We start from the raw sequence: 25,261 nt of genomic DNA, 5'->3' as shown, positions 1-25,261 counted from the left end.
TTATCATTTCCTGCTATCTACTTTCCTCAGGTTTGATTTACTATTTTTTTAAAGACTCTTTTGATAAAAACTTAAAGCATTGATTATTTTTCAGTAATCACTTCCAATACATGTATTTAAGCATGCTTCTTATTCTCAGCATGGCTTTAGCTTTATCCTGAAAGTTTGGGTAAGTTGTACCCTCACTGGGGTGCCTGGGTGACTCAGTCCTGGGTAGCTCAGTCAATTGAGTGTCCAACTCGATTTTGGCTTATGCCATGATCCCAGGGTAGTGGGACTGAGCCCCGTGTCAGGCGCTATTCTGAGCATGGAACCTGCTTGGGATTCCCTCTCTGTCTCTTTCTTTCTCTAAATCTCTCTCTNACCATCACTATAATTCAGCTCAAACATTTTCTAATTTCTATTTTGATTTTTATTTGGCCCATAGATTATTTAGAAGTATATTGTTTAATATCCAGACAGTTTGGCATTTTCTCATTATCTTTCAGTTATTGATTATATTGGTTTCCTCCTGATTGCTAAGACAAACTACTGCAAACTTCGTGGCTTAGACGAACACAAATGTATTATCTTACTGTCTTGGATGTCAAAAGTCCAAAATGTGTCTCATGGCACTAAAAATCAAGGTGTTGGCAAGACTGCATTTCTTTTGGAGACCCTAGGGGAGACTCTGTTTCCTAATTTTTCCAGCTTCTAGATGCTGCCCTCCTTCCTTAGCTTGTGGCCCCCTTCTTCCATCCTCAAAGCTACCAATGACTAGCTGAGTCCACCTCACACTGCATCACTCTGACACACCTCCCCCCATCTCCCTCCTTCACTTATAAGGACCCATATGATTACATTGGGCCTACTCAGATCATCCAGGATAATCTCCTCATCTCAAGTTCAGCTGATTAGCAACGTTAATTCCATCTATAACCTTAATTCCCCCTTTCCAATATCATAAAATAGTTACAAATTCCAGAGATTAGGATGTAGACATCTTTGCAAAAGCATGCATTTATTCTGTCTACCACACTGATTTGTAACTTCAGCTTTACTATGGTCAGAAAGCAATCAGAATAACAATTATTTTATTTTTATTTTTATTTTATTTCAGAATTATCTTAATCCTTCAAAGTCCTTTGAGGCTTTCTTTGTGGCCCAGCCTATGATTGGTTTTGGTAAATATTCTATGTACACTTGAAAAGAACACTAATTGTATCATAGTTGGATGCAATATTCTATAGATATCACTTAGGTCAAAGTTTTTTACTATGTTGTTCAGGTCTTCTATATCTTTACTGCTTTTTTATTTATTTGTTCTATGATCTATTGTAAAGAATGGGTTAAAAATTTCTCACCGCGATTATAGATTTGACTATCTCCCCTTTTAATTTTGCTATTTTTTGTTCTATATATTTAAAAGCTGTGGCAAACAGATCTAGAATTATGATATCTCCCTCTTTGACTTCTTTAAAACTATGAAATATTCCTCTTGTGTCTCTGGCAATGTTTCATGCCTTCTTTATCTTTCATGGTATTAAATTTTTTTAAGAATACAGGCCATTTATTTTGTAGAATCTCACTCAATTTGAGTTTGCTTTATGATTCCTCATAATTAAACTTAAGATTTACATGTTTGGTTAGAATATTATACAGGTGATATTGAATCCTTCTCAGGGTATCACCTCTAGAGACATATGGTGCCTTTTAACATAGTGTTAATTTTTATCACTTGGTTAAGATACCATCCATTTTCTCCACTGTATATTTAATTTTTTCCCATTTCATAATTGAGCTATTTGGGACAATTGCTTGTATTTTTTCGTTAGCATAAGTAAGTATGTGTCCAAAAATAGCTACTTCAGCTATACCGGATTTTTGTTTATGCTTATAGGGAAGAACAGCTTTGCATTGGTCCTGTAACAACGGATACCTTGATGCCATTAAACTACTATTAGACTTTGCTGCTTTTCCTAATCAGATGGAAAACAACGAAGAAAGGTAAGCTGTTGTTAAAAAGAGTGTATTGTTATTCAACTTACATCCTTTCTGCTAGATGTAAAAATCTCAGATTTAGATACTAGTTGAGAAGTAATAAGTATACTCCTAAGGAAACACTACACTACAGTAAGAAATCCTAAACCTAAAGGAAAGTGTCGATGTAGAATCGTGAGATTTTAAAATGATTCAGAACTTCAGATATTACCTCTGGCATGTGCACATTTTACAGATGAGGAAACTTAGGTTCTTGTGGCTTGTAACTGGCATAAAGTCAGGGGAGTCCTAACTGACCAGACCTAGGAATTCAGTTAGGACAGTAGAATGTGTCTTACGTGCAAGAAGTTTCTCCTGATAAAGAGGTTATATTATCAGTTAGTGGACAGAGGTGCCACCATGTGGCATGAAAAATAAGGAGAAGGTGAGAGGATTGAATAATGTAAGATTCGCACAGTTAGGCCGGAGTTAGGCCCCAGGGCCCAGGCCCAATAAAAAGGAGCAGACACCGTGGGAAGTGTAAGCAGGAGACAGTGTTGGCCATCTGGGGTCTAGGAAGATTCTGACCATCTGACTTCCGCACCTGAGCTCCACCCGGCCAGGTCTGTGTTTTGGTTTCCATTGCTCACGGATGCTGTAACTGCACTGCTTCCTGCCGTGACACCAGCCCCACCCCCACAGCCACCGCCAGTTCTGTGGGAGATTTTGTGGAGAAGGGGGGACTTTCTCTAGGCCGGCTGTTTGTCTCAGGAAACCCGCTCTTCCTGTCTGGGGTGAACCCCTTCATCCCTCCCACTTCTTTCAGAACCCCTCCGCCTTAAGGATACCTCCACCTATTATTTTCCAATTTACTTCTTTTCTGAAGATTGTCTTCTCCACCTATAAAGCCCTCCTGCTTCTGGAGTGCCTGCGCTGCTCTGTTTCCCCTTACTCACGCTTCCTGCCTTTGCCGTCTGCCTTCCATCCTCACGTTTATGCTGAAACTATGTCTGAGTGGTCCTGGACAGACTCCCCATTGAGAAATCATCCGTTGGTCTCCCTGTCTGCTCTCACGGGCCTTTCTGTATCTCCTGGATCTGCTGACCCCTCTTCTTTACCTTTACTGAGACTATCTTCTCCAAGCTTCTTGATTCTCTTGCAGTTGTGTCTACTCCTTCTCCATTTATTTTGGCTTCTTTTCCATTTTTTTTAATTTTGTAAATGTAAACATTCTTCAAGAATGGGATCTTTTCTCTCAGCCCATCCCCTTTGGTTCTCTGACCTGCCACTGAGGCTTCAGCAATCACCTGGGTGCCGGTGAGTTCTAAAACTGTCTTTCAGACTCAGTGTCTCTCCTTGGTTCCACTATTGTCTAAGTCTTGCCCTCTTTGACTCATTCCCGGGACTACCACAATGCATCCTTGCTCTTCTGCACCCTTTGAAATTTCCCTCATTCAGTTCATCTGCTTCCCAGGTAGCCTCCCTAAATCATATTTCTAATATAGCTGTTAGTCACGTCATTCCTCCGTTCAAATGCAGTCCCATCTAAGAAGATTGTTCTGATCCCTGAGGCATGTGTTCTATGCTCTGCCCCACGCTGTGGATTTGTATAGTACTTAGCACACTTCACTTTATCTGATAATTTTATGTCATCCTTTTTCCATAGTAGCAGAGAACTCCTGAAGATTATTGTCATCTCTGTGTTGCTCACAGTGACTTTCAGGAAGTAGGTGCTCAGCAAATAACAGTTGTACTGTTGAGTTGATGCTTTCAGGCTCCCAGTAGCTTCCCCTGCCTCATATCTGCATTAGAAACTTCTGGAATTCTTTAGGGCACCTGGGTGGCTCAGGTGGTAAAGAATCTACCTCTTGGTTTTGGCTCAGGTTGAGGTCTCATGGCTTCCTGGGTTCAAGCCCCTCATCAGACTCTGTACTGGCAGCACAGAGCCTGCTTGGGATTCTCTCTCCCCCTCTCCCCACCCCTCCCCTACTTGTGCTGTCTTGGTGTCTCTCAAAATAAATAAACTTAAAAAAAAAAGAAAGAAAGAAACTCAGGAATTCTTTGAGAACCTAGGTAAATCAGACCTGTATGTCTTACTGTGGAAAAGGTTATATGAAGAACTCACTGTCTCTATTATAGTCAAATGACAACTGCAAATCCAAGAAGACTCGAAGATTTAGGGGTTTGGACATTTAAGGAAGCTGTAAAGCCAAGCAGAAGCCTCAAGGCTGAGGTTTTGACATGAAAGCAGATATGTGAGAGCAGAAGATTTTGCTTTTGGAAACCCCAAAAAGGCAAAAGGGAAAGGTTAAGAATCCTAAAGAATTCGTGGTGATTCATTTCTATTATAAAGGATTTATTCTATAACAGTATTTACTGCCTGATTGCTGTTTTCTTAGGAAACAATTAAAACATTTGTTGTTGTAATTCAGTTCCCATTTTTAGGGTACGCCTTAAATTTCAGGCCTAAGTAAGAGTATGAATTAAGGTGCTTACTGCCTCCTAGAGTAAACATATGTTAATTACAGACCAAAAGACCAAAGGAAAAATCCTCCTAACCGTACTTGCCCATCTTTAGATGAAAAGAGACAGTGGCAATATCCCAGTCTCCTTTAATGTTTCATCAGCAGTGCACCTTGATGTACAAATGTCAGAACCTGGCACTGCCTTTGATGTTTATTGACATTCCAGTTTAGACCTTCCACTCATCCCATCAGACCATTCCCACACAGGCAAGTCCAATTGTATCTTGTCTCTTGCCTTTATCTACATTGTTTCTTGACTGGTTACCATCAATGTAGTGCTAATTTTTACTTCTCATGCACTGACACCAAGCGCTTGATGTGCACTGTATAGACATAATTTTTGCCAATTACTGCTGGCTTTCAGTCAATAGCTATCTGACAGCCACCCTCCGGCATCGATAGGAATATTCACAGCACTTGAGTGTTTCTAAATTGAATTTGGAGTGAAGAAAGATTCAATAGTAATAATTTGCAATATGGTCAGTGCCCAAGCACTAGGCATAGACTTCAGTCTTAAAATATTTCTAGATATTTGGACTGTGTTTCCCTGAATCAAAAACTGACCAAGAATCCTAATCTGAATAAGCCAGTTATGAAGAAGGCATTTTTGAGAAAATTGGGGAAATTTGTATTTGGAGTGGGCACTAGATTTTGCGAAGGAATTCCTGTTAGTTCCTGTCATTCCATAATGACACTATGCTTATGCCTATATTATTTATGGATCAATACTGCAGTGCAGAAAGATTAAATAATAGGAGTTCTGGGATTGGCTTTAAAATACTTCAGCAAAAATAATAAGGAAGGAGTTGGAGGAAGCAAATGTGGCAGAAATCTTGCTAATTGTTAAATTTGGGTAATGAGCAGATAAGTGGTTATTATACTATTCTCTTTCCTTTTGTTTATGCTTGAAGTTTCTCATAATAAAAATATAGTTTTTTTCATGATAAAGATATTTAAAATACAGTTTTCCATCCACAAGCGGCCTGAGAGGTCTAGCAAAGGCAGAGGCTGGGCCTTGCTTTCACACACCAGATTCTGGTAATCCTGCTTGTATACCATGTGAAAGACACTCATATTAGTATTTCTGGAAAAGATGATCAAGCCTACTAAATGCATACGTTATTTGCACATTGATGTGAGAAGCAGCCTCATTCTGTAGGAGAAGTATATTCCGGGACTGGTAGGTGTGCTGTGGGAGAGTTCCTGAACAGGGAGTCGGACAGTCTTCATTCAGGTCTGGGTTCTGCAGGGAACTGGTTACAGAACCTTCAGCAAGTTGCTTAATCTTTCTGGATCTGTTTACTCCTTTATAAAATGAAACTGTTCAGCCAAATGACCTCTAAAATTCAGTGTAACTCTACTGTCGAGGAGTTCTATCTAGGACTCTGACAATCTTTTCCATTGGGGAGAGTACAGTTGTGAAAGACATTTTAGAATACATAGCGATTACACTTATCTTGATCAGTCTATCACTGTAGTGTACTCCTGAAACTGATTTAGCACAGTATGTTAACTATACTGGAATTAAAATAAAAAAATAATAGGGGCACCTGGGTGGCTCAGGCAGTTAAGTGTCTGACTTCGGCTCAGGTCATGATCTTACGATTCGTGGGTTCAAACCCTGCGTCAGGCTCTGTGCTGACAGCTCAGAGCCTGGAGTCTGCTTCAGATTCTGTGTCTCCCTCTCTCTCTGCCCCTCCCCCACTCATGCTCCGTTTCTGTCTCAATAATAAATAAACATAAATTTTTTAAATAAAATAAATAAAATGTTTAAAAATAATAAAATTTTTAAATAAAATATATAGTGAAAAATTTTTAAGTTCTTCCGAATTTACAAGATGCTACCTACTTATAAATAATATTTTTAAAGTTTACATGGGCACCTCTACCTTATGGCCTTCTGGTCCCTGAATAGCAAAGACAAATCAAGATGTACTAAAATAAAAGTTTCTTAATTTTAACATATAGGACTTCCTTCTGAATTCAGTTTCCTTATAGAAATGACCAAACCACCCTTTGCTTATACTGAAAAATTGCCTCCGTTGACATCTGACTATGACTGCTAGGTGAGTTTTGAAGAGAGAAAATCTGTATAATCACTGGATGATTTTCTGTGTCTAATCATGCATCCATGTAATCTTCAGTTTTTCTACCTCATAAATCAGCTGATCATTTCTTCCTAAAGCCTCTGATTGTGTTGGATTAATAACAGTCTCCCAGAGAGGAATCAGATCAGTAGCAGTCGTTAGGTGGCCATAACTACTAGCTCGGGTCCTGTGGGAATAATACTGATGATATGTGGCCGTGGTATCACAAACCCCAATGCAGTGCATGTCCTATAATAATATGAACAGCTGACATTTATTAATTAATTGCTTCTTTTATGTCAGGCACAGCGTTCTTTTTTGTGTTTATTATTTCACGTTCTCTTCATGCCAAGTCTATAGTGAGGAGAGGTAAGTTGGCTAAGAAGTGACAGTCAGCATTGTCGTTGTTGGCAGGTAGAACTGAGGTTTTATTTTACTTCAATTTTTGTGGGAGGTTTTTACATTGTTTTAATACTTAAAATATGTGCCATTATTACAAAGTAATTATTTAGAAAACATACCTGTCGAGATAATAACACTGGTTAATTGTAAAGAGGAGGAATATAGATGACCGTTATTTTCTTCTGTATATTTATCCTATTCTTTTATATTTCCAGAAATAGAAAGGATATATTTTAAGAAAAGAATTTGCCTAAGAGTATACATCTAAAAAGTAGCCAGTTGAGATTCAAATATGTAACTATGACCAAAAAAAAATATCTTTTCTAAATAATAAGTTTATCAAAAAGGCATGCACAGTGTATATAATCTAAAAGGCATAAAAGGGGTGCCTGGGTGGCTCAGTTGGTTAAGCATCCATCTTGATTCTGGTTCAGGTCATGATCCCATGGTTCGTGGGTTCGAGCCCTGTGTCCAGCTCTGTGCTAGCAGTGTGGAACTCGCTTGGGATTCTCTCTCCCTTTCTACCCCTCCCTGTTCTTTCTCTCTCTCCTCTCTCTCTCTCTCTCAAAGTAAATAAATAAATGTAAAAAAAATTTTAATAAAAGGCATAAAGGGGCGCCTGGGTGGCTCAGTTAAGTGTCTGACTTCAGCTCAGGCCATGATCTCACAGTTCGTGGGTTCAAGCCCCACATTGGGCTCTGTGCTGACAGCTCAGAGCCTGGAGCCTGCTTCAGATTCTGTGTCTTCTTCTCCCTCTGCCCCTCCCCCACTCACACTCTGTCTCTCTCTAAAAAATAAGTAAACATTAAAGAGCCTAAGTGTCCATCAACGGACGAATGGATCAAGAAGATGTGGTTTATCTATACCATGGAATACTACATGGCAATGAGAAAGAATGAAATCTGGCCATGTGTCGCAACATGGATGGACCTTGAGGGTGTTATGCTGAGTGAAATAAGTCAGGCAGAGAAGGACAAATATCATATGTTTGCACATATAGGAGGATTAGGAGGAACTTAACTGAGGACCATGGGGGAGAAGAAGGGGGGAAATGGTGGGGGAGAGGGAGAGAGACAAACCATGAGAGACTCTTGAATGGCGAGAACAACTGAGGACTGATGGGTGTGGGGGGGTAGGGGGGAGCTGGGCATGGAGAAGGGCACTTGTGGGGCTGAGCACTGGGTGTTATATGGAAACCAACTTGACAATAAACTATTTGTAAGGGGAAAAAAAGAAAAACTGAAAAAAAAGAAATTAAATAAAAGGCATAAAAAAGCATTCAGTGAAAACTAAATGTCCCTCCCACCCCTGCCTCTGAGACAGCCAGTTTCCTCCCCAGAGATGCCACTGTCAACCAATTTCTTGGTAAACTTCTAGAGATATATTTTCCATCGATAAGAATTCAGGGATATATTCTTTTTTTTCATACAAATGGAGCATACCATAATACTGTTCTGCTGCTTTTTTTTTTCTTTTTCTGCATTTAACAAGACATCCTGGACATTGTTCCTTATTTATTCATCTGCCACAGGAATGGCTGCATTATAGAGATGACTTCATTACACAAATGGCCTGTACTTTATGTAAGCAGTGTCCTGTTGCTGGGTCCTCAGCTTGTTCCATCCTTTCACTGTTTCGAACTGTACCTCTGTGAACATCCTTACAAAGAAAGCATCACACACACACACACACACACACACACACACACACACACGAGAACAGGTCTCTAGGATATATACCTGCAAGTGAAATGCCAAAGGGCAGATGCGGGAACAATTTTGATAGGTTTTGCCCAATTTTTCTTTCTGAAGATTAAAGTAGTACGTAGAGAGCCTGTCTCTCTGCGTCCTCGCCAGCACAGTGTGGTATTAAATTTTGTAATCTTTGCTCATCTGCTCATTAAAGTCCTCTCCTTGTTAGTCTTCATTTGTATTTCTCTTAAATGAGCAAGCCTACACATATTTTTGTATATTTAGGAGCCGTCAGCGTTTCCTGTTCTGAGGACTCTCTTTTGTTTTTGGAGCTTTTTGTCCTGCTCTTTTTCTATATTTGGGTCTTTGCTTCATCCAGAACTCATTTTCGTGTAAAATGTGATATAAGAATCTTTCTTTTTTTTTTCCAGATGGCTATGCAGCTTTCAATAAGCCATGCTTTCTGATTTAAAGGGCCATCCTCATCATATACTAAATCTCTCCATTCGGAGATGTAGTTTTTATTTCATAAGCATTAACTATCAGGAGTCCTGGGCTTAAACTTAGGAATCTCAGAGGAAATTATCTGCAATGCTTTTTCAGATAGAAGCAAGGTATTATTTGGCACATGGGGAAGAAGAAAAGTGATCACGTGTTCCTATGGCCCCCAGTTTGTGAGCCAACAAGCAAGACCCAGGAATCATGACGGGTCAGTGACACAAAGCACGTGACCCCAGTTCCTGCCTTGTTTTGTCCCTTCAGAGAAAAAAAGGAACAGCCCCGGAGTACACAAGATAGCCTTGCCTGAGGAAGGCTCCACGTCTCAGAATGAGGTTTCCTTTGCCGCATAATATTGCCAGCTGAACTGCACCTCAGATTACACACCGACACTTACAAAATACCTCCCTCCTTCAGGTACACTCCCCTTGACTATGCCTTGCTCGGTGAGCGCCATGAAGTGATCCAGTTCATGCTGGAGCAAGGCGCCCTGTCCATCGCAGCCATACAAGACATCGCTGCCTTCAAAATCCAGGCCGTCTACAAAGGGTACAAGGTCAGAAAAGCTTTTCGAGATCGGAAAAATCTCCTCATGAAGCACGAGCAGTTGAGAAAAGATGCTGCCGCCAAGTAAGTGCGAGCTGTGGACATCGTGTTCTCACAGCCGGGCATCGGGGAGGAAGGGGGCGCGTGGGGGGAGTGGCCAGCAGGAGGAACCCCAAGAGCATCAGAAAGAAACAATTTTGATCCCCGTCCCCGTGTCACCCCCCGCTTCTGCCCACCAGGCCTGCGGGGCACTACAGGGAAGGACCAAGGCCCAGGCTCTATTTGGTGGCTGTTGCTCTAGGTTCGCCCCTCATGTTCCCACCCAGGGACAAGCCACGGCCACAGCCACCGTGGCGAGGAGTGGGGGGCAGGAGCATACCTACAGGAAGCTACACAGAGATAAGTGCTCCTCCTCCTTCCTTTCCTGCCCTTCCACAGGAAACCGACACCAGTATCTAGCCTACTTCACGAGAAGTGTCTAGTTTTGATTTGATTAAAGCGACCAACGTGTGTGAATAACTTGCCCTCCCCACCTATTCCTCATCAGATCTGTACTAAATCATGTGATGTGTTCAAGAACTATTGACCGGATTCTTACTGTACATACAAAAGTCTTGGCTGGAGCCTTTGGGGAAAATAGTGACTTTGCTTCAAGGACCTCACACTATTCGTGTAGAATGTGTAAAATAGTCAATATGTGCCTGTTACATACACAGTGTGATTATTTTACCAGAAGTGATTGATTTTAGATTATGCCTTGGTTTGCCTTTTCTGGGATACCTTTGTTGGGGTGCTCTACCAAGCAGGGGACTATTGCATCAGGAGGTGTAGGTCCCGAAGCCTCTGATGTGAAAGGTAACAGGCAGAATCTTAACTTCCTGGCTGGACCATGAATGTTGCTAAATCTTGAATCCTTCCATACCTTGCCCACAAGGGGGAAGCATGAGTGTAATAAATAATAATTTGAAATAATAATAATAAAAGGCAGGATAACCCATTTTAGTGAGGAGTTAAATGCCACTGTGAACTGGGATGCTAACCATAATGGTGGCCTTCGTTAGATAAGATTGACAGGAAGACTTCATTTTCTGTGACTGAAGCTACCGCAGTTGATGGCATCCTAGGAAATATTATCTTGCACGGTTCTCTTTATGAGGCTCTCTTCTCTTCCCTTTAGCCAAAAAACCCAGTGTAACCTAAGACCTCTCTACGTGCCTCTCCTTCTATCCTTATTAGGAAATTTCCTTCCATGAGAGTGACAACTGTTAAGTAGGTACTGCACATGGCAAATTATCCCGAGTTGTAAGTTAAATATTCTCTGTAAGGGATGGAATGCTGTATTTCCCCCCATCTGATGTTTCCATAAACTCAGGTTTTAATGTGTGAGAATCTGTTTGCAGAATTTGAAGTCATACCTACCTGAATATGTGGTGGGACTGTACAAAGGCAACGACTTTGTATGTGCTCCCCACCCCCACCCTCCGACCAAAAAAAGTATATTAGTCCAAATACATGCCATTTCATTAGTGTAGAGAGGCGGCTCTGGAGTCCCCAGACTCCCTCTCCAGCAGAATAGGGGGACTGTGGGGGAACAGAGCATCCCTCTCTCTGAGCCTCAGTTTTTTCATCTGTGAAACATGACAGATTAGACCAGCTGACTTGCAGCACTCTTCAGTTCTGCGGAAACGCCTCCCCCACCCAGTCTTCTCAGTTAATGATCGCAGCCTCTTCCTTCTCTCCTTTGCCCGCAGCGCTGCCTAGCGGCCATATTCCCAGGGCCAAGAGTTTGGACAGGGACTGCTGAGTCAGTGCAGAGGTGAGAACCAAGAACCCACTGGTCAGAAGGTCTCCTATAAAGAGGAAGGGCTTTCACATCAGGACAGACATAAATAGAGTCTTAGAATATTTTTTTCCTAACCAGGCCTTTTGTGACTCCGAGTCGTGAGGGTTTGAAAGGGTAGGGGGGTTGAGGGACCGTCTAGCCCAACCCCCATTGGTTGTTATCCTGCTTGGTTTCATAGTCGTGGACAATGGGTCCTCTTTGTTCTTAGTTCTTAATTTCTGAAACTCATTTTAAAAACTTGTTTATTATTCTTTTTGAGAGAGAGAGAGGGAGAGCAAGTTGGGGAGGGGCAGAGGGAAAGAGAGAATCTTAGGCAGGCTCCATGCTCAGCATAGAGCCTGACACAGGGCTCAGTCTCATGCCCCTGGGATCATGATCTGAGCTGAAATCAAGAGTCGGATGTTCAACCAACTAAGCACCCCTTAAAATATTTTTAAAAACCTGTTACATGGAGCTGTGCTTACTGAGATAATATCTCAGGCCCAGACTGGAAACTGTAACCTCCTTTCCTTTTTCTCAGTCACAATTTTTCCTCTATTAGATGTCATTATTAGAAGTAAACAAATTTCTTAGTCTAACTATCACCTCCTCCTGTGCTTGTGTGCATAGAACTCCAAAAGAAATATTTAAAGAGAGAAGAAACTGATTTCACTTGTTTTAATTTGCTTCTCAAAAGTTATTTCTTAAGATCTGAGTCACTGTTGGGGCACCTGGGTGGCTCAGTCAGTTGAGCGTCTGACTTCAGCCCGGTCATGATCTCAGTCTGAGTTTGAGCCCCACATCAGGCTCTGTGCTGACAGCTCAGAGGCTGGAGCCTGCTTCAGATTCTTTGTCTCCCTCTCTCTCTTCCCCTACCCTGCTCACTCTCTCAAAAATAAATAAACTTAAAAATTAAAAAAAAAAAAAAGATCTGAGTCACTGTTTAACTTTGGCTTTGGTTTGGCTTTAAGGAACAAAAATCAGAATGTTGACTTCAGTCCTTGCTGCTGCCGCCTCGCCGGCCAAGGCGGCCCTGGCACATGGCGCCGCCTCAGTCTACCTTTCCCAGCGTATCACATCAGGATGGCACACATCACCGTCCCTAAAGCAACGATGTGAAAAGAACTTGTTAGACTTAAAATGACTTCTCATTTACTGATTGAGAAATTGGGAGAGAGCAAAGTTTTAGTCATGCTTTCCAAGGCATGTCTTTTAGAAAATACTATTTAAGAAACACCTATAATCTCCTTAAAAGCACTTTATAACTCACACTGCACCACCTATGCTGTTGCCAAAAGGAACATTGCTATAATTTACCTGCCACAGCACACAGTTGAATGCACACTAGACAAGACTGTATTTATGTTGATCACTCTTCTCCCCGGAAGCTTCCTTTTTGCCGAGTTTTTATTTCACTCTCTAATCCCAGCTCTCTTCTATCTCTGTCTCTTCCTTCTCACAGCTCTTTAATTATACCATCTCCGCACTGAGGTCAGCTCCACAGCCTCGCTCCTTAGACTTCTACTCACACTGTACTTTTTTTCCATTGGAAAGGTGTCTACCCATGAAGCCTCAGTGACCTCATCCCTGTAGATAGCCCATTAATCTGTCTCCCATCCTCACCTCCTGAAACTCTAATTCCACGTCATCAGTTGCCTAGTGGGCATTTCCACTTTGCTGTCCTTTTGTGACTTGCCAGCACTTTCCATTTGTGTGTCTTGTTGTCACTGTTGCTTCAGACTCACTGTGAAACCCACACCTCCTCAGCACAGCGTCTCCTCGCCTCCTTATTTCCCTTCTAGTGCTGCCACCACCGATTCTGTTAAGTTCTCTTACCTCCATTCTGGTGTCCCCCCACGCTACATGGGCCATTGTTCTTCGGTACCATCCACGGTGCTTCATAATATCCTTCGCCATTCTGCTTCCGCTTCTATCTCCAAGTCCCATTGCTCTCCGTGACCGCCTCCCTCCCACACCCTCACACTTGAGGGCTCTGCCATCCTGAACTTTCCTCACTTCCTCACCTTTCCCTTTACCATACTCGCTGGGAGACCTCCAGCTGCCTTCTGGCCATGCTCTGAGACTATGTACGTCTCCTAGAGTTAACACAGTCAAGTCCAGTTTGGGTCACCCAGTTCAAACTCTTGTGACGCCCAAGTCCCTTCTGAGGAGGTTGTTCTGTGTCCCCAAAGAAGTCAAGTGACAAAGAATTCAAGCAGCATCTTCCAGTAGAGGACAATTCTGTCTGGCAGAAGTTCTTTTCTACCTTTTGGTCTTGAGATACCCCTTCAAGCAAAAGAGAGAAGTCTACACCCTTTTCCATAAACCAACTTTCAGATAAAGAAAGTGCTCCTGGCACCCCTACTCCTACCCCCAAGTCTCCTTTTCACTTTATAATAGATCCACTTACTGCCTGCTTCCCTGAACATCTTCAGTTTGGCAATGAGTTTCTCCAGGGTTGACCCTTAAGCCCAACTCCTCTGCTCACACTGTCGTCTGACCCATGAGGAATCACTCCTGTGATTCCACTCCATGTCATCCCACTTCTCTGAGCCTCAGTTTCCCATTTCCCAAGAAATGAAAAGATTTCTTAATCCAGGATGGGCTCTGCGGCTCCATAAATGCCCTGAAACCGTATGCAACGGTTTGTATATCATGAGCATATGTACATTTGGGGGAAGAAGATCTACATATTTTTATTACAATGTCAAAGAAAGTCCATGAGTCACCGAGAGATTTTTAAAAATCATTAGACTAAATAAAATCTGAGCTTCCCGCCCCCTTCCCCCCAGCTCTAACATTCTAGAAGTCAAAGGTCCTAAGACATGTGACATTTCTTCTTCCCTTGAGAGGAAATCAGAGACCAGATATTACTCAGGCTGTTTTTCAGTGACAGTGAAGAGACAGAACCATACAGAAGACCCTCTTACGTACACTACAACACCAACTGAAAGGTTAGAGTGGAAACTTTTCTGTCTTGTGAGGTAATCAGCTTCCTCTCACTGGAAATGTTCCAGCAGAAATTGAATTATCATCTCTTCGGGGTAATATATGAGGAATTTCTTTCAGCTCTGTGAAGAGCAGGCTTTGAGATCTCTTCTGGGCCGAAGATTCTCTGAGAGCTGTGTTGCATGTCCTTGCTCATGCTCTTCCCTCTGCCCAAAATAACCTCTCGGTTCCTTCCCTCTTTCTCACTTGACACCCTTTCTAGGTGTTTTTTTCTTCCAGTGTAGTCACTGCCTCCCACACCCCCCACAGCTCCATGTAGATACCTCTATGTCAGCCCTCATCACGTCTAGAAGTTATCACACGCAGAACTATCTGCAGGAGTGAATGGCCTGATTCCCTGACTAGACTGTCAATTCTTTGGGAACAGGGATTATATTGTGTGTCTCCACATCTCCAGACTCTTAAAATACCTGAGATTTGATAAACGTTGAATCATAAACTCCTAAATGTTCAAGAGCTGCCCCCGCAGTGGGTCTGAAACCGTACATGTGTCATTTTTCATTCTCGGCCTTAGTTTCCCCCTCAGCCAAGTGGGAAGCTTGGGCCAGATACCCTCTCAAGTCTCCTTCACTTCTGTGATACCACTTGAATTTGTTTGCCCTCCTCAGGCAGGAACTATGTGTACATACCATTTATCCTCGCAACACACACTGCGCTTCTATATCTGTGCATTTGGCTTCCTAGCTCCCTCGATACTTCTCATGAGCAAATTACCATCTGACAGGTTTATGACAGTTCATTGTTCTGATTTTTAAAAGAAACATAAGAGCAAAGGGCTTCACCACTGCATATACTTGAACATGAGACCGCTGTGTGGCTTCCACAGAGAGTTATATTTGCCCATTTTTGAGAAGAGGAAAATTCTGTCAGACACCGCAGCAATAAGCAGGCTCTTTCCCAGTCCAGTGGAGTATTTAAGTTTCCATTGCCTTGAATGCAGGACCTACGAGAGGCTGGAGAGAGACGATTAAAGCAGCTCTCGCAGGAAAGGGAGTTGTGTGCTTTCATCAATGAGCATCTCTGAAAATATCATTAGGCCGAGCTCTGTAGCTCTTAGACTGCAAGGAATTCATGCCAAACACTGATTTCTTCACTTCTAACCAGATCCTGTCCCAGGGCAGCTTTCCCTTAACAGCTTTCCCTAAAAAACAATAATGATCAATTATGTCTGTATAGCACTTTACAGCTTACAAAGCTCTTATATGTTAATTTATTAAGTCCATCCAGTCATCCAGTAAGGTAGACACAGGGCAACTATCTTTAATCTCTTTTCACAGATGAGGAAAATAGCACATAGAGGTTAACTTTCCTGAAATCACACAGCTAGTAAAGGAGAAAGATGGTACAGGAATCTCAGTCATGCCCTAAGCCAGGCTCCTACCAACCACACTCGGCTAGTGGCTGCCTCCAAGTGCTGGATTCATCTGGATAGGCCAGTGTGGAGCAGCCCTGCCTCCCTCCCTCCCTCCCTTCCTTTTTCTTCCTTCCTCCCTTCCTTTTTCTTTCTTTCTTTCTTTCTTTCTTTCTTTCTTTCTCTTTCTTTCTTCCTCTCTTTGTTTCTTTCTTCCTTTCCCTCTCTTTCTCTCTTTCTCTTCCTTCCTTCCTTTCTTTCTTTCTTTCTTTCTTTCTTTCTTTCTTTCTTTCTTTCTTTCTTTCTTCTTATAAGTATAACCAGAACCAGGCCCCAAATCAGTTTTTCACTTAACCCAGTGTTTGTTCAGTTGTTCCAGTGTTGTTGTTAAAAGAATGATGCTATGGGGGCTCCTGGGTGGCTCAGTCGGTTAAGCATCTGACTTTGGCTCAAATCATGATCTCACAGCTCATGGGTTCGAGCCCTGCATTGGGCTCTGTGCTGACAGCTCAGAGCCTGGAGCCTGCTTCAGATTTTGTGTGTGTGTCTTTCTCTCTGCCCCTCCACTGCACTCGCTCTCTCTTTCAAAAATAAATATACGTTAAGCAAATTTAAAAAAAAAAAAAAAGAGTGGTGTCAGGGCATCTGGGTAGCTCAGTCAGTTAAGCATCTGACTCTTGATTTCAGCTCAGGTCATGATCTCACACTTCATGGGTTCGAGTCCAGAATCAAGCTCTGGGCTGACAGCATGGAGCCTGCTTGGGATTATCCCTCTGTCTCTCTGTCTCTCTGTCTCTCTCTCCCCCACCACCTCACTTTCTCTCTCTCTCCCCCTACCCCACTCTTGCTCTCTCTCAAAATCAAAAAGAAAAGAGTGGTGCCAAGCCACCATCACAATTCTGCAACATAATTTACTAAAAAAAAAAAAAAAATCTTCCTATTATTACCAAAGCTAACTGCCATGGCTGAGTGCACCAAATTCTTCCTAAATTTTTGAGAAATTTAAGAAGCTTAGTTGGTTGCAAGCCTACACCAAGACTATAATCAAGAATGTCATTAGGGCAAAGCCCAATTAAATTGGTCCAACAACAGGACGTGCAAACTAAACATCCCTTTTCTGTGAAGCCATTCTGATCATGTCTTTCAAACCTCTCGTAGGCCCTTCATTCATGGCAATGGAAACTTGAATACTTGGAATGGGAATGATCCTGCTCCTTTCTGCGGTGTCTGACAGAATTAGTTTCTTCTTGTCAAAACTGGGCAAATACAGCTCTCTGTGGAAGCCACATAGGAGGGTAGAAAAAAAAGCATCTCCTTCCCGGCCTCAAACTGTCCAGGCCCGGAGGCAGATCCATGCCACACTGTGCAAACAAACACACCCAGTCCTGAGATGCTAAAGCCATTCGGCGGTCAAGTCATTTAAATGATTGCCCTTGATCTGATTCTCTGCACATCAGGCAATCTTTTAATTACTGAGTTTCTTATTCGCCCATTTCTGCAGTTGCCATCTAGACCACTAATTTGGGACTTAGGTCTGATTTGGGGGGCTTCTAGGGTACATTGCTGCCTCACAATAGTGCCCCAGATATCTGCAGCAGCAACGTGTCCCTTACATCTTTTCTGCCCTGGGTGAAATGGCCCCAGTTCCTTCAGCCCACAGTTTGGAGAATTTCTGTGCTCTGTGGTGCCAAAATGGACATTGTCAAGGATCTCATCTCCGCTTGACTTTCTCCCTTTTTTTATACTGGGAGCCTCTAGGGAGCTGCAAGCATTGCTCTAGAAAAGACAGTGCAAACCAGGCTAATTGGCAGCCCTTCAATACCTGTTGTCTGGTCAGTTTCCCTTAAGATGAAAGAAAAAAGGAGAGGACAAAGTAGGATTATTTTGTGCATTAGCGTTCCACCATGTTAGTAAATTTCCTGCTAAAATGTTACTTGCTGTGTCATAGACAGGATTTTTTTTTTCTCTTCAGTTTTTCATATAAACTAGAATAGCATTGGTTCTTTTTCTGGTGTTTGTTTCCTAAACTGGACCAAAATAGGTCAAGTGTATAACATAACCCCCATGAAGATTACTAGAACTTCCACATTCTGTAATAAATTAGTTGGAGAAAAAAACACTTAAATTTCAGGACAATGAAAGAGTCTAAGAGTTTTAGGACGAAAGGCTACCTCCGAAGCTAGGTTGAAATGCGGTTAATGGCCACTCTGATGTGATATTAGCAGTTTCTTCTTAATGACCCAGTTCACTTTTTAAATGATAAAAAAGATGAAGTGAACTGTTAACAACCCAGTCACTGAGGTAAATTGTACAGGGAAGATAAAGAGCAGAGTTCTAGCTCAGCCGTCTGCAGTTTACCGTGTAGTCATGTCTAAGTCACAAACTGTCCGCCTTAGTTTCCCTATGTACCAAATAAACATGAGTCACCTGAGATTCCTTCGAACTCGGGCCATGAGCAGTGGAGCTGGACCTTATTCCCCAGGGCCACATATGCATAGGATCATGTTCTCCTCTCAGGCTGTAGCCTGTGTGTGTGTGTGTGTGTGTGTGTGTGTGTGTGTGTGTGTGTGTGTGTGTGTTGCTGTTGTTGCTTTTGTTTGTTTTAATTTTTTTTTGAGAGAGACAGAACGTGAGTTGGGGGAGGGGCAGCGAGTGAGGGAGACACAGAATCTGAAACAGGCTCCAGGCTCTGAGCTGTCAGCATAGAGACCCATGCGAGGCTTGAACTCAGGAACCGTGAGATCATGACATGACCTGAGCTGAAGTCAGCCGCTTAACCAACTGAACCACCCAGGTGCCCCATGTTGTTTCTTTTGTTTTAAGGCAGCAGGTATATAACTAGGATGCAGGTTATGTATCATTCCCAGCTCTAATTCTACCTCCCCCCCCCTTTCCCCAGCAATCAATCATTACTTTTACATTAAGAGCCACATGTGCAGTTCTGGAGAACTGCACAGTTGTGGGTGGTGTGCCGCCCAGAAGATTTTTTTTTAATGCATCAATTTTTTTAAACATTAATTTATTTCTGTTTACAAACTGAGGGTCTAATGATATATTCTGATAATTGCGTTCTTTGTTCCAAATCTGCTTTAATTGGTTCTACCAAAATGAAAAAAACAAAACAAAACAAAACAAAACAAAACCACCCTCCTGCAAACCTGCTCTTCCAAGGAAGTCTTCAGAAGACAGAGCGCCCTTGCTTTCTGAACATCCTGATCACTCTAAAAGGCCGGATCCCCTGTGTGTCCTGTCCTGCGAATTGAAAAGGAAAGCTGTTTAGTTTCCCCAAAGAAAGAGAAATGACTGCTCAAATAACAAAGCCTAATTTATCACCTCAAAGCCCTTCTTAATAGCAGTGAGATCCATGTGGCTGCCAAGCCAGACAACCGCACGTGTGTGTCTGCCGAAAGGACCAATATTCTCCTAGAGCAGTTCTCGTCATCAGTGCTCATAAAAGGAGCGGCTGTGCTCCTGCCTGCCTGGAGCACGGCTGTTAGATCAATTAGTGGCGCGTCAGCCACCCAGACGCTTCCACCTCCTGAAAGGCAGCCTTTTCCCACGCAGCCCACGCTGAACTGGCACCTGGTAGCATCCATACGAATCTCAGGTGCTGATGGTGACAAGCCATCCAGCCAGCCTGTCGGTTGCAGGGCTGCGCGCTCAGGCGTCAGCGGTTGGCAAAGCGCGGACCAAAACCAGAGTCAAATGAAAACATCAGAGCCACACAGGAGTTAGCACAACCCATCTGTCCACTTCTGCTCGTATGGGACCTGGCGGGAACCTATTAGATAAACAAGCGTGGACCCCACAGGGCAAAAGACCTTCAGAATATGGAAGTTTAGTGGACAAGGCTTTATATCAAAGTGCAGCCCAGATAGCTATCATCTGGGTCTTCTCTGTCCCTTGAGATCTAAAGAGGGATTGCCTCAAACCCCACCGCCTGTGGAAATCTGAATTCTGTGACTTCGCGGAGGCTTCGTGTCTCTGCCTCACTCTCGCTTCTTGCTTCCATGTCTGGTATCTTAGCCATGCAACTTGTCAGGTTGCTTATAAAGAAGCAGCGTGAGCCTAGTGGACCTCACAAAACGTTGGCGTCATTGAGGAGAATCGCACTTCATGTCCCATCATGGTAGAGTTCACAGTCCACCTGACACTTTTGTGTTCTCTTAAGCCTTGTCACACAAGGTGTGGTTCAAGGCACCAGCAACACCATATACCCTGAGAGCTTGTCAGAAATGCAGGATCTTGGGGCGCCTGTGTGGCTCATTCGGTTGAGCATCTGACTTCGGCTCAGGTTGTGATCTGATGGTTTGTGGGTTCAAGCTGACCACCTAAGGCCTGGAGCCTGCTTCAGAGTCTGTGTTTCCCTTCTCTCTGCCCTTCCCCTGCTCACACTCTCTCTTTCTCTCAAAAATAAACAAACACTAAAATGTAAAAAAAAAAAAAAAAAGAAATGCAGAATCTTTCTCTATTCTTTTAAAGTTTATTTATCTTGAGAGAGAGACAGAGCATGTAAACAGGGGAGGGGCAGAGAGAGAGGGAGAGAGAGAGAATCCCAAGCAGGCTCTGCACTGTCAGCACAAAGCCCGATGCAGGGCTTGCACTCACAAACCAGGAGATCACGACCTGAGCTGAAACCAAGAATCAGACGCTCAACCAACTGAGCCATCCTGGTGCCCTTGGAATTCAGAATCTTGAGCCCCACTCCAGGCTTGCTAAATCAGAACCTAAATATTAACAAGATCTCAGGAGACTCCGTTGGTTAAAGTGTGAGGAGCACAGAGGTAAAGTCCTCCTCCATCATCTCACCGTGGAGGACTCTCTTGGGCTTGGCCTTTGCACCACTATGTGCCCAGACTTCCATCTTCTCTTCCCCCTCCTTTCTCTCTCTCTCTCTCTCTCTCTCTCTCTGTCTCTTTNAGAACATGGTTTTTTTTTTTTTTTTTTTTTCTGTCACCACAGACCAGCCCTCCCCTGGGGCCTCAGGGCCGGTCACCACCTAGGTCCTGGAGGTCTCACCTGCTGCCAGCCCTCAGTTCTGTTCTGAAGCTGATTAAAATATTTGTCTAAACAAGGTCCTCCCTCCCCAAGAGGGACTCTGATACCAGCTGTAACAATAAAAGAAATCTATCTTGTTACAAAAGATATCCCAGGTTTTATAAAGACATCTGGCTTCTAAACAGACCCCTAAATCAAGTCCAGGTTATAAACTATCACACAAGGGTTAGACCTGGGATAACTGAGTCTTGGGAACAGAAGAGTGACTGGCTCAATGTAGTTACTGGCAGGGGAGGACTAGAAAATTTCGTTTACTTCCCAGCACAGGCTTCTCTCCGCTACACCGAATCATTCATTCAACTTGAACCTGAACCTTTATGTGGCCACCTCATTCTCTTCCTGAGCAGTAACTGAGTCACCTGGGCAGCAAATCTGCATTGAGTGCCTGCTGGGTATAGCAAGCACTGTTCAAAGATGAGAAGAAGCAAAGCAGACCCAGGTTTTCCACACTACTGGCCTTCACCCAAACTGCTCCCTCCCAGCGAAGTCCTCATTCCCACCTGATCTCCCCAGCAGACTTCTCCACATCTTTGAGAAGCAGCAGCTGGGAGCTTCCAGACTCTTCCAGACAAAACTAATCACTACTTCCTCTGTGCAAGCACACTAGTATAGCACTTCTTCCATTATTTTTTAGGTCTTTTGTTTCCTAGCTGTCCCTTCTGAATCGAAGTTTCCTCTAGGGAGGCTTGAACCCCATGGTCCTCGGTCCCCAGTACAGAAGATGCTCAATAAATGTTAGCTGTCTCCCCCTTTCTTTCCCTTGGAAATTCCTACCAATTGATGCTCTTGGTCACACAAACCTTGTCCTTAACTCAGCTCCTTCATCCTCAAGCACCTTGCGCCTTTCTGGATCTGGGCTGTCGCTGACCCATCCTCCTCCCGTTGCTGCTCATTTCTCGACCCAGCCCTCTTCGATTCCGTTGCTATCCACAGGCGCCAGCCTCGCCACCACGGCTTGTGTATGACTTTTTGAAAATCCTCCAGCCTCCTGGACTCCATCTGCAAAATGAGTGGGCAGCTCCTTTGCTGGAGGTCTGGGTAGCCATGTGGCAACTCACAGGTGTATTATAATCGGTTGTGAGGTGCTTTGTAAGTAATCATTTCATATAATCATAAGGTTTGCCAAATGGTCTTTTTTACTAACTAGAGAAGATTAAAGGCTATCCCTGTGACTGGCCCTCCCAGCGGCATTCGGGTGTGCTCTCCAGAATAGGAGAAAAAGGCATGGAGTTACAGGGAGGGACCCCACACAAGCTTGGGCGCACACACCTTAGGATTGTCGTATCTCACAAGCATAGTTTTCCATCATGTGTGCCCCAGCTGGGCAAAGGCTGATCTGTGAGACTCTTCTCTGTTCCGTCATCTGTTGAACTCTAAGGTCTGGAGAAAAGACTGAAAATTGTGACATCGTGGTAATCATGAATTGCCAAATCCTTCCTGTGATGTGATAGCTCCTCATAAAATTTAAATCTCATTCAGGAATATTTGAATGGGTAACACTCTTCTAATTTTTTCCTCTTTCCCCTTGGCTTTGCTTCCAGGAAGCGAGAGGAAGAAAACAAACGAAGAGAGGCAGAACAACAGAAGGGAAGGCTGAGCCCAGATTCCTCCAGAGCCCAAGCCCCTCCCTGTGTGCCCAACACCCAGGCTGAGCCCCACAGGCAGAGCTGGGCCCGCAGCAAACAGCCTCCCACGGGTGGCGCAGCCCAGGACCCTGAGGGGAGAGCCCCCCAGAGGGAGGCTGGGAACAGCCCCCCAGATGTGCAGGGAACAGACCCCAGAAAGCCAAATGGTAGGTGTCTTTGTTACCTGATGCCACCCCGTGGACTGTGGGCTCTCTTGAATGGTGTATGTATTCCATTTACATTTAAGGTAATTATGGCAGCACTGAAGACTGCAATTTTATTATTTATTTTCCATTTATTTCCTCTGGTCCTCTTTCCTGTGTTTCTTTTTTTCTCTTCCTGTGGACTACTTGAACATCTATTAGGATTCTATCTTGATTAATTTTAGTGTTTTTGAGTGTATTTCTTTCTACAGTTTTTGTGGTGGTTGCTCTGAGTATTACCATCTACTTATGTGTATAATATACATATAAGTTATAAGGGACTTATAACTAGTATCAACATTTTGCCACTTCTTTAAAGTTTATTTATTTATTTATNTTGAAAATCCTCCAGCCTCCTGGACTCCATCTGCAAAATGAGTGGGCAGCTCCTTTGCTGGAGGTCTGGGTAGCCATGTGGCAACTCACAGGTGTATTATAATCGGTTGTGAGGTGCTTTGTAAGTAATCATTTCATATAATCATAAGGTTTGCCAAATGGTCTTTTTTACTAACTAGAGAAGATTAAAGGCTATCCCTGTGACTGGCCCTCCCAGCGGCATTCGGGTGTGCTCTCCAGAATAGGAGAAAAAGGCATGGAGTTACAGGGAGGGACCCCACACAAGCTTGGGCGCACACACCTTAGGATTGTCGTATCTCACAAGCATAGTTTTCCATCATGTGTGCCCCAGCTGGGCAAAGGCTGATCTGTGAGACTCTTCTCTGTTCCGTCATCTGTTGAACTCTAAGGTCTGGAGAAAAGACTGAAAATTGTGACATCGTGGTAATCATGAATTGCCAAATCCTTCCTGTGATGTGATAGCTCCTCATAAAATTTAAATCTCATTCAGGAATATTTGAATGGGTAACACTCTTCTAATTTTTTCCTCTTTCCCCTTGGCTTTGCTTCCAGGAAGCGAGAGGAAGAAAACAAACGAAGAGAGGCAGAACAACAGAAGGGAAGGCTGAGCCCAGATTCCTCCAGAGCCCAAGCCCCTCCCTGTGTGCCCAACACCCAGGCTGAGCCCCACAGGCAGAGCTGGGCCCGCAGCAAACAGCCTCCCACGGGTGGCGCAGCCCAGGACCCTGAGGGGAGAGCCCCCCAGAGGGAGGCTGGGAACAGCCCCCCAGATGTGCAGGGAACAGACCCCAGAAAGCCAAATGGTAGGTGTCTTTGTTACCTGATGCCACCCCGTGGACTGTGGGCTCTCTTGAATGGTGTATGTATTCCATTTACATTTAAGGTAATTATGGCAGCACTGAAGACTGCAATTTTATTATTTATTTTCCATTTATTTCCTCTGGTCCTCTTTCCTGTGTTTCTTTTTTTCTCTTCCTGTGGACTACTTGAACATCTATTAGGATTCTATCTTGATTAATTTTAGTGTTTTTGAGTGTATTTCTTTCTACAGTTTTTGTGGTGGTTGCTCTGAGTATTACCATCTACTTATATGTATAATATACATATAAGTTATAAGGGACTTATAACTAGTATCAACATTTTGCCACTTCTTTAAAGTTTATTTATTTATTTATTTATTTTGAGAGAGAGAGAGAGAGAGAGAGAGAGAGAGAGAGCGCTCCCATGTGTGTGCAAGTGGGGAAGGAGCAGAGAGAGAGGGAGAGAGAGAATCCCAGGCAGTGTGGAGCCCAATGCAGGACTCCAACCCACAAACCACAAGATCATGACCATGACCTGAGCTAGCAACAAATTCTTTGAGTTTTCCTTTGTCGGAGGATGTTTTTATTTTGTTCCTGACGAGTTGGCAAACCAGATCCAGAATGTTCAGCTGGCAAGTCTTTCCTTCTCACACTTGAAAGAGGCCGTGCCCCTTCTGGTTTTAGTGGTTTCAGATGAGAAATCCACTGTCGTTCAAATGGCTTTTTCCTCAGTAACATTTCTAAGTAACATGTCACTGCTCGCTGGCTGCTTTCAAGATTTTTCTTTATCTTTAGTTTTTAATAGTTTATTTTTTTTTATTTTTTTATGTCTTTATTTTATTTTGAGAGACAGAGAAAGAGAGCGAGCGGGGGAGGGGCAGAGAGAAGGAGACATAGAATCTGAAGCTGGCTCCAGGCCCTGAGCTGTCAGCCCAGAGCCCGACGCGGGGCTTGAACCCACAGACTAGGAGATCATGACCTGAGCCAAAGTCGGATGCTTAACCAACTGAGCCACCCAGGCACCCCTAGTTTTCAGCACTTTAATGTGATGTGTCTTGGCATGGATTTTGGGGAGTTTATCCTGTTTAGACTTTATTTAGTATGTTGGGCATCCCCAAGACACCCCCCCGCCCCCACCCAGTTTAGTAATTTGCTAAGAGCACTCACAAGACTCAGCATATATTTGTACTCACAGGTGGGATCTATCATAACAAAGGGATACGAATCAAGTTCAACAAAGGGAAAAGGCACACGAAGCAAAGTCTGGAAGAAACCAGGTGCAAACTTCCAAGAGTCTTCTCCCAGTGGAATCACACAGAAGACATGCT

General features: G+C 43.4%; 1 protein-coding gene across 1 annotated transcript in view; it reads left to right on the top strand.

Moving 5' to 3' along the window:
• INVS (inversin) overlaps positions 1 to 25,261 on the top strand; it is a 163,466-nt gene that overhangs the window by 109,506 nt on the left and 28,699 nt on the right. The window contains exons 11-13 of the mRNA XM_077756096.1: positions 1,880 to 1,986; positions 9,580 to 9,792; positions 22,490 to 22,740. Coding sequence (XP_077612222.1) covers positions 1,880 to 1,986; positions 9,580 to 9,792; positions 22,490 to 22,740 — 571 coding nt within the window. The remainder of the gene's footprint in view (positions 1 to 1,879; positions 1,987 to 9,579; positions 9,793 to 22,489; positions 22,741 to 25,261) is intronic.

Source organism: Crocuta crocuta, unplaced genomic scaffold (assembly GCF_008692635.1).
Source record: "Crocuta crocuta isolate KB4526 unplaced genomic scaffold, BGI_CrCroc_1.0 scaffold431, whole genome shotgun sequence".
Lineage (NCBI taxonomy): Eukaryota > Metazoa > Chordata > Mammalia > Carnivora > Hyaenidae > Crocuta > Crocuta crocuta.
The sequence above is the reverse complement of the archived record's forward strand: the minus strand, read 5'-3'. Positions and strand labels throughout refer to the sequence as shown.